This window comes from Amblyomma maculatum, chromosome 1 (assembly GCF_055883805.1).
Source record: "Amblyomma maculatum isolate TAMU_Amacu chromosome 1, ASM5588380v1, whole genome shotgun sequence".
NCBI classification, from domain to species: Eukaryota; Metazoa; Arthropoda; class Arachnida; order Ixodida; family Ixodidae; genus Amblyomma; species Amblyomma maculatum.
The window spans coordinates 410,863,755-410,880,215 of NC_139344.1; the positions used below are offsets into that span (position 1 = coordinate 410,863,755).

The window sequence follows — 16,461 nt, forward strand, 5'->3', positions numbered from 1 at the left end:
ATGTTCTTTCTTCATCAATTCTCGACATCCTATTAGAAATTAAAAGCTGTTAAGCTTTCTTGAAGATACCATTTTCTTGCTGAACTCATGAATTATTTTCGCATTTTATTATACTTACAACAGCAGTAGGCTGTAAGCATAACATGGCGAAACTTAACAAAGCTTGGTTGTTTTCTTACATATTCTAAGACTAAACTATGTATATTTAGCAAAAAAAAAATTTCAGCACTACGATGGTTACCTAGCGGCGAGCTGCAGAAAGAAGTGAGAGAAAATTGCAGACTTGCCTGTTCCACGGGTAGCTCTGTGTACTCTAAAACACGTTGGAAAGCCGCGTCTCCTTGTGCTATCCAAAAGGCGCTCAAGTAGACCGTACTCATGGCGAACAGCACCTGCACAAATATTCGCTGCAACCATAAACCCCTTCGCCAGAGCGGCGTGCTTCATAGGAACTTCAATGCACTTATTTCGTTTTTGTGGTCATTTTTTTTGCCCCTCCTTTGGTAGTGAAGTTGATGAAACGGATTTCTCCCCAGGTGAAAGCCTTGCAAACCACCGGAGGAGGTCACCAGTGATAAAAGAGCAAGAGATGGATATTATAAATATCAAAGTAGAGCCAACGGCACTCATGATTACAGAATTATGCAAATTCACAGCGTCGTTCAGGCAAATAGTGTGTGTGTCATTTACAGCCTGATTTTAAATAGCCTGCACTATACTCTGTCACCTGAGAACTAAAGCGCGTTATAATCACTAGGAAGTAAACAATGCAAGCATGGCGGGTAGAGAGTGGAGCTTCTTCAGAAATCTATTTATATTAAATCAAGTTATTGCTCTCGTCAGAAAACATTTGTATTTTTTGTGGGAGTGCGCTTTAGCTCATCGGTTTGAGCATCTGTGAACAATCGCAAAATATTCACCTTTCAAGCATTCATTACACTAATTACATACTAAACGCGCAGGAGACGGGAAAGAGTGGGATCAGTGCATAGAAGGAAAACTATCGAGACTCTTCACAATGCCTGAGAGAGTGTACTCACGGTGAACAGAGTGATGAGCTTAAAGAGAACGCTTTGCAAAGTATTACTAATTTGCCTGTGTCACATTTTTAAGAAACGTTTGTTTTGTCGGGCTATCTATAGCGTTAAACGCCTCTGCTGAGTACGTCGAGCGTACATCGAAACTAACTAGTCCATAGGACCGGTTTCTCGTCCTCATTCGAATTCAATCAGATAGCTGACGTATTCCATGCTTTGTGAAAACAAGTTCGAAATGTGCATCCCAGTGCACGGCACAGGTAACGACACCCGTGGTGACCATCGGCTAGCTTTCGGATGATACGGTCCTGCTCTTCATCCGTCTCCTCCTCGCAGCGCGGCGCTTTGATTCAACTTGGTTTACGAACGAGCGAACTTCGTAATGGTGCACGCAAGTATCGTCGCTTTTAACATACTCTGCTTGGTTGCACGATTTCCACACCATTCCCTTGGTGTCACATGCACCCTCTGCGCATAAAGACTCTGAACTGCAACTACCAACATTTCCTACTCCAACATAGCACGCTATAACTGCAGCTGCCACTCATACATGCCCAGCGTACCGTGATGGACGACAGCAGAGAGATGCCACTTGCAGCTGCGGACCCAGGAATGTTGTGAGTAGGGCCAACTACGATGGCAACCGTCAATAGAACGACCAAAATTCCGCATAAGGTGATGAGAAAGCGGCTGAATATGAAGCAGTAAGTAAAAAGGTTGAAAGCCCGTAAGTAATCGCTGTGGAGGCGTCGGAACCGGGTGCAGAAGCGGTCCATTACGCCGTAGCAGCGTATCAGGCACACGGAGCCCAGGGTCTCCGTCAGATGCTGCAGCACCTTGGACAACCTCGTGCTCTCGTACAGCCGGCCCAACATTGTCGCAGGGAGAACGTAGCGCTGCAGTAATATGGCGGACGAGGTATTAAGTGTCAGTTATCAAATAATGAATAGCAGAATGCATTCAGTGTAACTATTTAGCAGGCATTTCAAGCGGGATGAGTTACCACCGCTGCGTGCGTGCTGACTGACTGAAAAACGCGCGCACAACATGTGTCATTCGCACACAAAAACAGTGTGGTCATACTAACAACAAAAGAGGAGACCAAAGCCACGTGTAACATGCATTTCCTATCAGAGCATGGCTGCATTTTTTGCTTCAAGACACCTATTAGACAAGAGTTGCGAAGGACCCTTATTGTATTTTCTTCTGTTCGCCCTCACAATTTACGCCTCATTCCTCGCCCCTGAATGTCGATCATGCGATCACCACTTTCAACCTGTTCTTGTCACAGTCAGCAATTCCACTGTCACATCGGCCGCCCTTTTTTCATCGCTACTAACATAGACCTGTCCATCACCGTCTCTATCCCTGCAAACGTCAGCTTCCGCTTTACGTATGTGGGCGTCCAGTATGCAAATCGACGCCTCTGACCCTATTTATTACAACGACGTGATAAAGATAGGGGCCTCGGCGTCTAAACATGTCTGAAACTTAGCGCCTGCGGTGGCTTTGTCGTCGGCTTAGAGAGCAAATATTACGCGCATGCTTCTGGCAAGTAGTAATAGGCACGTGGCATGGTCGTATACTGAATGGTGGGAGAGTTCTATGATGAAGCCATATGTCATGACAGAGTGGCAATTTCTCCAATGGCGAGGGGGGAGGGACTGGCAGGTTGGATTGTGATCGAACCTAGCTGGACCTTTGGATACCGAGGGAGACACGGTACTCCGAAACCACGATAGCATGGTCATATGGGTTGGCCAAGGAGGTGCTTTATATCTGTCAGTTGATAACTCACTTAGCATGGTTAGGTTAAGACTGGTAATGCGAGCCTAGAATGGTAATATGTATGTGTGAGATAAGCCGCCAGTCAAAGGATCAGTGAGTAGCAAGACGCATATACCTGAAGGAGAATCTGTCGGGGGAGCCACAGGCCGGAGCCATTAAGGAAGAAGCTTAAATGTACCCCATAATGTTGCATTTTATCTTCCCCTTCCTGTGCTTCTCAGCAGTATTTCGATGAAAGTCTTTGTCCACGCCCTGCTTGCCTTGTCCCTTAAATCTCTATTTTATCATCCACATATTTGCGTATGAAAGACTAATTTCCATCCAGAAATTCATGACGCTTTTGAATGTCTTCGATAGTCACGGCAATCATCAAATGTATGACTTTTTTGCAAGTATGGCTATTTCCCTAATGTGAACGCAAACGTATTTTCAAGCCATTCCCGTTTAAGTTATACAGACATGCCGACGTTTACGGCCCTCGACAAACGAATCTGTTTCTCCTGTTTCACGGAAGCTTATTTTTCGGCATGTTATCCGCATTTGGTATTTTTATTGACAATTTTTATCTCTATTGAAGGCGCCTACAAATGCGAATTTCTTGCGTAGAGCGGCTCCCCAGTAACAGAAGGAACTGTTATCCGGCAAAAGTACACCTACCTGGACCTTAGCGACGATTTTTAAAATATGCCCTTCAAAGCCTCAACATAAAAAAAATAACGCTCTCAAAAATGTACTCTCAGCTGCGGTTGACGTAAGTTATTGTAAAATCTCGTCTAAATGTGAACGAAGCTCATTAAATAACCTTTCTGGTTAGCAAAGCCTGCTGGCCACTCTGATAGCCTCAGTCGCTTTAGGACGTTAAACCCCATAAATCGAACCGAATCAAAGCTGTCTGCTTCGACGAAAAGTGAGCTCACTTCGTGGAAAAGTCGATGCCACGTTATGTTTGAAAGTAGTAAAAACTAATGTATTGAAGCGCAATGAAATCTCTCCCTTTTGTTCGCATAAAATAGAACACGGGCGCATTAGCTAGCAGGAAACCAGGCGGAAACGTGACGAGCACTGATCGCCTCTTTCAGTGACTACAGTGCCAAATTGCAACTCTTCCACGTCATAGGCATTCCTTCACGTCGCGGTTTAGTACTAGAAACTATAGGTCACTGCGAATTGTATTTTAGAGTGAGGGCCTAAATTAAGTGCATGACTTGGCACAGTAAAGCAGGCAGCTCGAATAAGAAGCCGCGTAGCCACTGCGACAAGCCATAAGAATTATGACAGGTCATAAGCTCCCCCTCCGCCTAGTGCGCTATGTTTCGGTATAGCGCCGAGAAAAGTGTCAGATTTGGCTGCCGTGAATGCACAGCTGCGAGCTCCTCATCGGCACTTACCACCGAATTTGATTCATTCAATATTTAAACAGCTACACAATTAAGGCCTTTTGCTGTAAACTACGTCTGCAGCGACAGGTAGTTCGTTCATGGAATAGTTTTTTTTTTCTAACATTCCATTGTTATCATGCATGAAAGTGTCCGCTGAAATACACGGCATATGCGTTCTTATGCGCATATGAAACTCGTGAAAATTTTCATATGATTTCTCCGAGCAGGAAACAACTTATAATCCGAAAATACTCTTCCAGATTTTATATCTGATGAAGACGCACCCGACCAATAATGGCGAAAGCGACTTGTATGCTTAACCATTACTATCTCTATTTCAGTATTGTAGTCGACAACACCATCAAACAGAGACATCAATTAAAAAATTAGTGATTAAGTTTGTAGCAAAGGGCATGTAAATGAATGGGAATCCACAGTGGGATCTGCTGACAAGAGCCATTAACGCTGGTGGATCATACCCTTACAGGTGGAGATTAGGTGCCTCCCTAATTTTTTGTCTGCTCAAGGCTTTTCATTTTCTTCATTCTTCAAGGTGAGGAAGATGTGAAAATGATAGCATCGAGAATGTCCGAGACCATCGTTTTTTATTTATTTATTTTCAGTACACCCTGCAGCGCCGAAGCATTATAGCAGGGGAGTGGGTACAACATTAAAGTTAACAAGGATGCTGATCTGAACAGGGTAAAAAATATTTAACAAAAGATGGATGAATAGTAATGCTGGCAACAGTTGAAGCTAAGTGGAAAGGCATAAAATTGAAATGCAACGAATGCAGATATGTTGCGAGACAACCAGCCTGTGGTGTGCGACATCTGTCTCTGTTAGTTTCATCAAGTGATTGGCCAAAGCAGATGGGACTTGTGGTTTTTTTCTTGTGAGAAGTGTAGTCTAGGGGCATAGATGCAACCTTGCCCATTAACAATTGGAGTGCAGTAAGTGCATTGTTTTTTTTTTGTAAGATGTTCATTGTTTCCATGCAAATATTACGCGAACTTTCTTCCTAGAGGATGTTACTGAGATGTGAATATAATGTGCAATAAAACTCATTTTTTTTTGCTATGTACTGTTTCTTGTGTACATTAGTTCTGTGAAGGAAATGTAATGGCGTGCATTTTATTACTTGACCCCGTTGTGCTGGCTCGGTAGTTAAAGTGCTTGGCTTCTGAACCCATGGATGCAGATTTGATTCCAGCCACAGCAGAGGCATTTCAATAGAGGCAAAACAATAGGCGGTCATGCACTGTGCGATGTCAGTGCATGTAAAAGAACCCCACTTGGTCGAAATTGTACAGCAGCCCTGAACTGTTGCGTCCCTCATAGTTGTTTTAGAATGCTAAACCAGATATTATATATCACTCTGATTAAAATGCTATTCGGGGTCAGTTAATCACACACAAAATGATCAAGTATTTCTGCAATGGACAGCAGCTGTTGTACAATTTCATTTTAGTATTCATGAAGAATATCACACTCGCTCCACATGGCTTTCTGTAGACCCTTGATATGTGTCACAATCACACACCCAATTATGTATTTATCTATGGGCCCCTGTGCATGCATGGAGGGGACCATTGATTTCCATTTGTCAACTGAAATGCATGATCCACATCATTCTTGTAATTCAACTGCCCGCTATTCGAACTGTCTAGCAGTGATGCAAGTTTCAAAGAACTGCAATTAGCAAATTAATCCAAGCGGGAACCCATGCCAATAACTGCTTTCGTTTCATCTTCAACAACTGTTTGAGAACTACAATTAGCCAAATGTTGTGCAACATAGATGAGAGGTTCCAAAATCTAAAAAACAACACATCCCACATGTGGCATATGTAGCTATGAAGAATACTGCAGTGGAGAGCTCTAGATAAATTGACTCCCTGGACTTTGTACTTTGCGTTGACATCTCGCAGGAAACAAATGCGTTTGCATTTAGCCTCCACCAAAGTGCGGCTGGTATCACTGGAATTAAATATCACGACCTTGGGGCAAGCAGCTGAACCTGTCGCTGAGATGTCACAGTGTGCAACCTTTCCAGCATTACAGCTGTCACATGCATGACAGATATTCATGTTCAGCTTTGGACAGAGAAGTTTAAAAGTGTACCATTTGAGTTTCTCTAGCATCAAAAAGTAAAAGAAATTAAGGGAAAAACTAAAATAAAAGAACATAATACATTGAAAAAGCACGAGTTATTAACACAAAAACCATATTCGTTCCTTTATTAATGATAAAGTGGCCTTCAACAATAGTACAAAGCCTGAACTTTTAGGAAGATGCTGTGCCAGGCAGCTGATATTTCCCAGAAGCCTGAACCATTCCACCTCTAGCAATGCGTATCTCGACAGTGTGGGGTGGGCACTTATTTTTCTGTCTACTCCAACATGCAAAAACTGTATCATGTGCATTCCCAACAACTTTGTGCAAGGCCAGGTTAAAGTATTGCCATTTAATTTTTTTTTCGAACCTTCAAAACGCACTAATGTAAACTATAGGCGTGTACTTTGTAGAAACACCACATTTTCCGAGTTTTGAGCTCTGTAGTGCAGTCTGATAACAAATTGTCGATGACTTATTGTCGTCGACTGTTGCACAGCGCGTGTGAATCTCATTACGCCACGTGTTTGGACTTACCACTGCACCTAATAAATACTAGCATGCACTCGGAACATCGGCGATCATAAATGGACACGCTGATGTCCGTCCGGACATCGGCGCACGCACACATCATCACGGCACTCTCGTAGTCTCACACAGCACTTTCGTTACGACGTAGCACGGACATCATAACATCTCACGGAAAGCACAAACCGGCGCCTACACCTCAATTCGCACAACAAACAAAGATGACGTGATGCTTGGGCTAGAGACACATCAGCGGTACCCAGCTTTATCAGCGCCGCTTGTATGTATGTAGAACTTGCAGCACAGCAACACATATAAACTTCAATACGAGCAGAAAGCGACGCGTTACGTGACGCATCGTTACGTGACGCACTCATCGTAGATTGGAGTGAAGAAACTTTGAGGAATCAAAACTACATAACTAACGTCGTCGACAATCATCCACATGATAACGAGGACCAAATGAGCGAGCGTGCGGGCCGCGGGCTGGCCGTCAACACCGCGATTACACGCGCTTGCACTCTGGTCGTGCTTGCCACCCTGCCGCGGTCCAATTCACGTAAATCTATCACCCATTCAAGGCACTATTCTTGCCACTGTTCTGTTCTTCGTAATTTCACATTTCACGTATGCTTGGATCCACCGTGCTTGGACTACTTCTCGCACACCTCGTATCAACTTCGATTTGGCTGCATTTGGCTATCGCTACCAAGTAACCATAGAGTTAATACAAAGGCTTCGTATTAACTTTATGCAAGTAACCTCTACAATCTATACATCCGGCTTTTCCGACGTATCCCAAGTCCAAACGGCCCATCCCCATCCATCTACCTTGCGTATCCAGAAAAATGCATAGGGTCTATCGACATTAAACTTGAACCCCACCGACAAGGTCCGTCCGCCTTACTTCTGAAAAATATTTCCCGGATCCGTCCGACGTATCCCGAAGAAAAACGCACCGGGTCCGTCGGGCGTACCTTTAAGACCATTGGTTTGGTCCGTCCGACATACCTTTAGCCACAGCCATTTTTTTTCCTGATACCTAAACGTTAAGCCAATTTTAATTATTTCGGCATTATTATTTCGGTGGTAGTTTATTGGATACGTGACGTCGCAAAGAAGTAGACTAATAGACATTTGAAAACGCTGATACGTAGTAGCGTAGCACAAAGAAAAAGGGCCCCTCCGGGGTGGCGCAGTGGTTAAGGTGCTCGACTACTGTTCCCAAGGACGCGGAATTGACTCCCGGCCTCGGCGGCCGCTTTTCGATGGAGGCTAAAAGCAAAGCGCCCGTGTGCTGTGCGATGTCAGTGCACGTTAAAGAACCCCAGGTGGTCGAAATTTTCAGTCCTTCACTACGGCGTCTCTCATAGCCTAAGTCGCTTTGGGACGTTAAACCCCACTAGCCAAACCAAACCAAAAAAGGAGGAGGATGGTAAACGTCGAAGGAAAGAGAGCGCCAACTTTCGAATAGGATTGTTAGATCTGTACTGCACCTAGAAGTGTGTTATCGCGTTCAAATGTGTATCGCAGCAGAATTTAGCGTCTGAAATAGCTTGTGAGCAATGTTCGGGAGGTGTTGGAGGGCCCCTTATTGATTGCACCATCGAAGTGTTGACACAATAGATTTTATCTGGGATGCGCTTACAATAGTAACATATATTGACGCATATTAAAAAATATGCCCAAACGGAAACTGCGAGCTTTATATATCGAACGGTTTTGAGTTCCAGTATTAAAAAATCGAATTTTATCCCAATTGCCCTGTTTCCGTGAAAGCACTCATCTGTGGAATTCAACGTAATGCCGAACATCAACAACTCGGAAAATGAGACACTCTCACATCGGCACTCATATCATACTTTTCTACAACAAATAGTAATCTTTTCAGCGCTCTTTTTAATCGCTTGTATGCCGGAGATAGGTTACCACCTTTAAAACTACAATGTGTGGACTGATCCAATCTTTAGGGGATTCCACGAAGGTGGAGTAGATATCTAATAAGGAAATAATTACTCATTATTATACACCCAAGCCCATCTCAGCGGCTACGAAGGAAAACTATACAGCTTTCTCAGAAGCTTCAAAGTTAAAGTAAATTCCTCTTTGTCCGGGAATCACACCCGGGGCACCGCCTTTCCGGGCACATCCTCGACCAACTGAGCACGCAAGGACAGTCAGCAGATCATGGGGTTGGGCGTGAGAGCTTGATCAATAACTCGAAGTAGCAACGGTGTTGATGGGATATTTAGGGGAATCTCTCAAGGTTGAGTAGATTTATAATAAGAGAGTAATAACTCACTCACATCCACACAAGCGCAGCCATGCATTTTCCTACTTCGAATTATTCATCAATTCGCTCTCGCCCTATCACCTGATCTGCTGACAAGCCTGGTTAGCTCAGGTGCTAGAGCGACTGCCCCGGAAAGGCGGTGGTCTCTTTATCAATCCTCAGACCAGGACGAATTTTTCTTTAATTACGAAGCTTCAGATGACTCTGTATAGTTTTCCTTCGTAGCCGCATGGCTGTGCTTGGGTGGATGTCAATGAGTAATTACTCCCATTTTACAGTATGAATATTGTGTAAATGAGGATTTCGAGAATTCATGATAGAGAAGGGAAGACAGATAGAAATTTCAAAGGTTACCATAGAAACGAGACCTGTTGACTGGACGATTGAGGCTCTGTACAGCCTAGATGGTACCACCGCGGTAACAGTGAGGCAGATTTTTATAACTTATACGCAGACAGGCATACCAGCCTGTGCGCTTCCTAGTGTTTCTTTGACATCGTCAAGTGAAAATGGCATTTCGACCATGATCTGTGTCGCCAGTGTGAGAACCCTCGTTTACGTATGCAATTAGTAGAGATCTTGTGTGATATGTATAGAGCGCAGAACGTCGCACGCTCTTATTTCTTCAGGGCTCAGGAAAACTGTAGATGCATTTTGTTTACAACCTCGAACTTTCACTTCCTTCTCTAAAATGGGCCTGCTTAGAGCGCCGCTGTGTTCAACGCTTGTCGAATCTATTCTCGTTTTTCTCTTCCAGCGAGTTGTCGTTTTTCTAGGACGCAGGAAAGATCAAGAAACAGAGCGATGAAAATCTAGTTTCATCTTCTCATTTATGGTAGTCAGCCATGCCCTACTATGTGAAAATATGTTTGTTTGAGTTCTATTTAGGAGCGTTTTGGGCCGTGGACCAATCAAATACAGCACACTCAGAGCCTTCAAGGAAGACAAGGATAAGATGAGGATGATGATACCCTTATCTCTAATGGCACAAAACCATGGAAGGGGACTGACCAGGATGCATTACAGATACAAGACACTTATGAAAAAGGAGGGAGTATACGGATAATTTTGAGTTTTAACCTATAAGTTAAACAGAAATGTAGAAAGGAAACGAAAAAGCAATGAATTCTCATTCTAGAAGATAAATGTACCAAAGGTATAGTAGTGAAAAATTTCACGCAGTGATTTCAGGGCGTATCATTTAATGTTTGCCCCGAAGAAGAACAGAATAGGAATGGATCTTGGAAGCCCTAGTAAAGCGATGAAGATCTGCAAGTAGATTCTACGGATTGAATCAAACCGCCGGCAGGACAAGGAAAGGCGATTTATAGACTCCACTTCGCCACAAGATTCACAAAGGTGGGTCACAGATTACCCCGAATGATATATCACCATCATCATCATCATAAGCCTGACTATACCCACTGCAGGGCGAAGGTTTCTTCCGTATTTCTCCAATTAACCTGGTTCAGTGCTAACTGCATCCACTTGACCCCTTCGAACTTCTTAACCTCATCCGCCCACCTAACTTTCTGCCGCCCCCTGCTACGCTTTTCTTCCCTGGAATCCAGTTTGTTACCCTAAGCGACCATCGGTTATCCTCTCTTCGCACTACATGTCCTGGCCATGCCCATTTCTTCTTCTTGATTTCCACAAGAATGTCAGTAACTTGAGTTAGTTCTCTGACCCAATCTGCACGCTTCCTATCTCTTAATGGTACCCCTACGATTTTTCATTCCATAGCCCTCTGCGTTGTCCTCAGCTTAAGTAGAACCCTCTTGGTTAGCCTCCACGTTTCAGCTCCATAAGTGAGTACAGGTAAGATGCAACTGTTGTATACTTTCCTCTTGTGCGATACCGCAGTCGTGGCCTAGTGTTTAGAGCGCCCGTCGCGGCTGCGGGAGATGTCAGCTCGAAACCCACCGGCAGACACCCAACTGTAAAAATGGGTACAAGCGTCCCTCGGCCTTGCGCTGGGGCTTTCCCATAGGTATTCGCTTGGGAGAAGCTCCGCAAACCCCGCTGCGTCCCTGGTGGGCTTAACCTAGTTTCGAACAACCTCGGAACCTGCAAAGGTGGTTCATGTTCGTCTTGGCTCTCCAGGCCTCTGAGCCTCGGCACCAGCAGCAGCACCAACAGCAACAAGAAAAAAAAAAAGGTTACGTAATGGGCTTTTGCAGCTCAAGGCGGACTTATTGTTGTCCGATGGCAGAACTGACCACTGCCACATCGGAGCAACTATTTGAGACCTATGACCTTTTCCCAAACATTTCACCCCAAAAATCCGAGCACCAGGCCGGGGGAAAGCTTATACACATTGAAAAGCCGGTGGGTACCTTGCGGCCCGAACACGAGGCGGATGCTCTACCACAAGGCCACGCTTCGGTGCCACAAGGCCATGCTTGAGCGATTTCAGTGGTGGTGTAGCGGTAGGACATCCGCCTCGCATGCAAGAGGATCGGGGTTCAAATCCCGGTGCTGAGCAATTCTCCACCGGATGAAAAAAAAAAAAATCCGCGTGTCGATGGAATTGCATAAACAGGTTTGGGATGCGACCTGATGCTAGTGAACACCTCCGGCAACGCACTCTTTCACCAGAACAGGAGTTGGCCACCCTGGTGCAGCAATTGGCTGCAACCTCTCATGATTAGTTTGGAACGACATATATAAATATTTAGTCATGGTGTCCTGCAGCACACGGAGTCATGGGTACAACAAATTGTCTTGAGCTGCGCAGGGGCACACTCCAAAGGAATTCCAGAGAGGTCAATCAAGGACAGACATTGCTGAAAAATCAATATTCTTATTGCATGCAATGCCTTGTGCCCAAGTAGCCAGTTAATGCGTACTTCTGTAATTGAATGAAACACTGAATGCAACCGCTTAGCGGCGTATCTCTTCAATTTTTGAGTGCTGTGGAGAAGGAAAGACTGCTTGAAAGTATGATAACCTCAGAGATATAGCAGAGAATCTATATTAAGGCGACCTCGACGTCCAGAAGACCAGCAAAGCAAATCGGGATATATGTAGTCATAGGCCCGAAATTATTAACTCCAATCAAGAGTCCGGGAGTGTATGCCAATAACTGCCTCTCATTTTGCAGGCCGCCATGTGTAAAAACAAGCATACAGTTAGGAAAATCGCCTACCTACTCCTCTATAAGCCCACTTAATGCTTTGGCAAGCAAATTCTTAGAATTTCTTGGGAAGATATCATCAAATGAAGAAAGTTTCAGGCCGCTGGTGCTTAACTTGCAATAAATAATTCATTCATACGGAAATTTTCCACCAGCAAATGTTCGTGAAAGCAAAATGAGGAAGCTGTGGAAACTGCGAAAACGCAGTTGTTTTTCCCGGGTATGGGCAAACACCATCCTTGCTAACGATGTGACGTAGGGAACCGTAGTTCCTCGTAGGCGAAGTGGCATTTCTCTGGTACTAACATTAGTCCTGAAGTCCTGATTGCTGCGAGCGCTGTCCGAAACCTCTTCAGGAGGTCTACGTAGCGTGAGGAGAAGGCGACATCATCCAGGTATACCATACAAATCTGCCACTTTAAGTCCGCCATCACAGTATCTATTACCCGTTGAAACGTCGCTGGTGCGGAGCGGAGGCCAAATGGCAACCTTCAACTGAAATAGGCCGTCCGGTGTGATGAATGCGGTCTTCTCGAGATTTCTTCTGGCGACCATAATTTGCCAATATAGCCGCTCTTTAGGTCCATCTATGTGAAGCATTTAGCTGCATAACCGGTCCAGTGCCTCGTAAATGCGCGGGAGGAGATAGGCGTCTTTATTTTTTGTTGTGCTGTTCAAGCGCCGGCAATCGACGCAGAAGCTAAGGGTGCCGCCGCCGCCTTCCTTCATCAAAAACGACTGGCGCCGACCAAGAGCTCCTTGATGGCTAGATAACGTCCCCCCTGAAGCATTTCTTCTCAATTATAGCGGTTGGAATGACGTTCTCGCGCGGATACACGGTAGGAACTTTGGCACAGAGGTCTGCCGCGTTCTTCCGTGACGTTGCGGTGCTTGGCCAAAGGAGTTTGTCGCACTTTCGTAGCTGACGAAAATCATTCGCTGTAATTTTGATCAATGGCCCATATCTGTTCTTCCCTGCTTCAAGATATTGCTTGATTAATATCGAACCTGGGATGGTGATCTTGTTCATTTGGTTATTCGCGGCCTCGTCGGGGAGGGCAGAGACATCGTTGATACCTGCTAATTCGCTGAGGAAGGCGACCATTGTTTCCTTGCTGATATGTCGGCATTCTCCGGTGAAGTTGATCACCAACTCCTGAGCTTCTACATTCTGGAAATGGGCGATGCGTCTTGCGATGCCAAGTATTCTATCTAGTAACAACTGGGTGCTTCCTACGACGGCCGTTTTTGCAATCTCGACTTTTCTTGTATCCACAGGAACGATGATGCTTGATCAGGGTGGTACGGTCAATTCTCCTTCGAGGACGTTGAGAGCGACGGGATGCGTCGACGTTCTTGTAGCAGGTATGGCTTTGTCCGTCGAAAGCTTGATGAATTTTGAGCGAAGGTCGGTAATTGCCCGACCTTCATTCAGAAACTCCATACCCAAAATCATGTCGCGCGAGCGTTGCTGTTGCAGGACGAAGCTAATATTGGGTAAGTTCATTTACTCGAACCCTTGCCGTGCATCGCTCCGGCAGCGTAATACGGTTAGCTACAGCTGTACGTATACGTGGGCCATCCCAAGTGGTAGTCACTTTCTTAAGCTGGGATGCGAACGCTCCACTGATGACAGAATAGTCGGCTCCGGTGTCCACTAAGGCGCTAACCGTGTGACCGGTGACAGCAACTTCGAGGTAACTTATTCGTGTCCTCCTACTGTATGGTGGCTTCGGTGTTCGATCTCGGCTTCGTCGTTTGCCGAGGTGGCCGCCGGAGCACACTGTTGTCACTTCACTGAGCGGTGGCATCAACATGAAGTCCGGTCGTGTTCTCGTCGACGTTGTTGTCGTGTAGACCGAAGCCTTAATGGCTGCGTGGTCGTCCCTAGTCGTCGGTGGCAGATGATCTTCGTTTTATCGCCGTGAAGAAACCTCACCTCCGAAGGTTCCTCTTTTTAGTTTCCCTTATGGGGGATACGCTACCTTTCTCGCACACTGCCATCATAGTTCCGGCCTGGTGACGTATATCGAGCGCTGTACGGAGATAGAGAGCGGTACCGACGGCTTGGTGACTGTTTTTCGCATGCAGTTCTCTATTTCTTCCGGTCATTCCCCCGGAAGAGGTTGTGGGACGTCGATGGCGCAGTTGCGCAGGCCGATGCGGCTGTAAGGGCAGTGGGGCAGAATTTTGCCGGCCTAGCCACAGTGGAAGCATAGCAGTCGGTTGTTAGACGTCCTCCAGGGATTGCATTTCCTGTGGTTTGCAGATCGTTGGTAGACCTGTCGGGAGGGAGTGGCAAGGGGCGGCTTTCGGGCAGAGTGGTAGCGACGAGGGCTTGTAAGGTCACGTCGGGGTGCAGGACGACGTAATGCAGCAGCCTAGTTGATCGCTGCGGCTGCTTGCACTGGAGCAGTCGGAGCCGTCACTCAAGGAAAGCCAAATGCCTGCTGGACTTCCTCACGGACGACGTCCGCGAGCATCACTTCCTGGGGCTGTTAGGATGGTGGCAGCAACCGGTGGAGTTCCTCTCGGACGACCTGCCGGATGTCCCGAAGGCTGTCTTCGCTCGCAGGTGTGCCGCTGTAGTGACTTGCGCAGGATTTATCGAGTGGTTGGTCGTATTGGCGCATCCGGGTGTCCATCGTCCTCCCGATGTTGAACGCTTTGCTTTCCAATTCCGCCACGGTTTTTGCCGCATTTATGACAGGTCCTGCAAAAAGCGGTTCTTTAACGCCTGGAATAAAAAAAAACACTCAATTTTCTACGATCATTTCAGGGTCGGCGCGGCGAAAGAGACGCTTCATCTCCTCAACGTAAGTCAGGACAGGCTCATTCGGGAAATTATGTATTGACTGATGGAGGGCCTGGGCTCTTTCCTTGCAAAGGCAGTCAAAATTTTCTTGAAAATTTCTCAATCCTTCAAAGCTCCCTCACGATTTTCGAACCATGCACAACAGATCCTTCAAGAGCGAAGGTGACTTGCCTTAGCTTCGCATCGTCGTTCGAGGCGTTAAGCGTTGCCACACGTTCAAAAACGAATAGCCAGCCAGCCTTCCGCATCTTCGTCCGATTGTCCTTGGAAGCAGGGGGGCTCATGAGTTCGGAAGAAAACAAACGCTGCTTTCTGCTCGACAGATGCCATTTTCGGCGCACGACACGGTGTCGGGATTCAGCACCTCTACCACATGTCACGTGGCTGTGACAATACCGTGATCACAAGTGAGCACAGAGGCGTAGAAGCACTGAAACTTGCTCTTTATTGGACTGACTTGCGCCCGAAAAAGTCTGAACAACTCAGCGGCGGCGATGGCAAAAATCGTGCTAAGCGGCCGTCGATCTACCAACCCCGTCATACCGACAAATGTTAAATTTACAGATCGTGATGAAACATCTAGATAAAGCCTAAATGGCGTATAACTGACCCTAGGACATCGCAGAACCGTATACCAGTGGCTGGAATCTTTGAGACATGTGTCGACGCATCTTACGTGACAAAGAACCTGATAAAGCTGCGTCTAGCGACAACTCGCATGATCAAACAAGGAACAAAGAATTGATACGCGTGGCGGAATCAGAGTGATAAGGCCGCATTCTGGCGACTGGCGAAAACAAAAACAAATAAAGGTTTGATTGAATTAGGGCAATATCATGTTTTGAACAGATCTTTATTGCAAACATTTTGTATTTTCATTATCATCAAGGAGAGAGAAAATGCACTGCAGGTTTTTAATTTCTGATTTTTAGTAGAAAGGACTTTTTTAATTTAAAAGATGTACAGCTGGGAAGGAAATCTTAATAGCATTTACCGGATTTGTTCACAAAGAAAATCACTGACCTGAGTAAAAGTAGAACCTGAAAAGGCACTGTTAAATCTGTTATAAATGTGGGTTTTCTTCAGCCCCGTTAATTTCCGAAATGAAGCATCCGACACGCCCAGAAGCTAAAAGCTTTAAATGCGTCAGCAATCTGGCATTCATACCGAGCGTATCTCGCCGCTAACATCAAAGTAATTCAATACTCGCAATGCTCGTTTATGTCACCAACCTGATCAAAACAACCATCTTTACTAAACGAACACTTCAATTGCCTCCTTCGTGTCACGGGAGTTTTTTCTTTTTTTTTTTTTGAAACTTCAACCTCTTCGCACATTTTAATACCATTCAAGGTATCGACACAAATTGCT

The 16,461-nt window shown here is 45.6% G+C and overlaps 2 protein-coding genes across 2 annotated transcripts in view; one reads left to right on the forward strand and one right to left on the reverse strand.

The window, feature by feature from the left end:
- Positions 1-15,374, reverse strand: part of LOC146208929 (multidrug resistance protein mrp-7-like) — a 34,255-nt gene extending 18,881 nt beyond the window's left edge. Inside the window, exons 1-3 of the mRNA XM_084597285.1 lie at positions 15,213-15,374; positions 1,601-1,933; positions 284-392 (exon numbers count right to left, since the gene is read on the reverse strand). Of these exons, the coding sequence (XP_084453411.1) occupies positions 284-392; positions 1,601-1,933; positions 15,213-15,374 (604 nt within the window). The remainder of the gene's footprint in view (positions 1-283; positions 393-1,600; positions 1,934-15,212) is intronic.
- LOC146208927 (uncharacterized) overlaps positions 1-16,461 on the forward strand; it is a 261,822-nt gene that overhangs the window by 122,248 nt on the left and 123,113 nt on the right. The window lies entirely within an intron of this gene.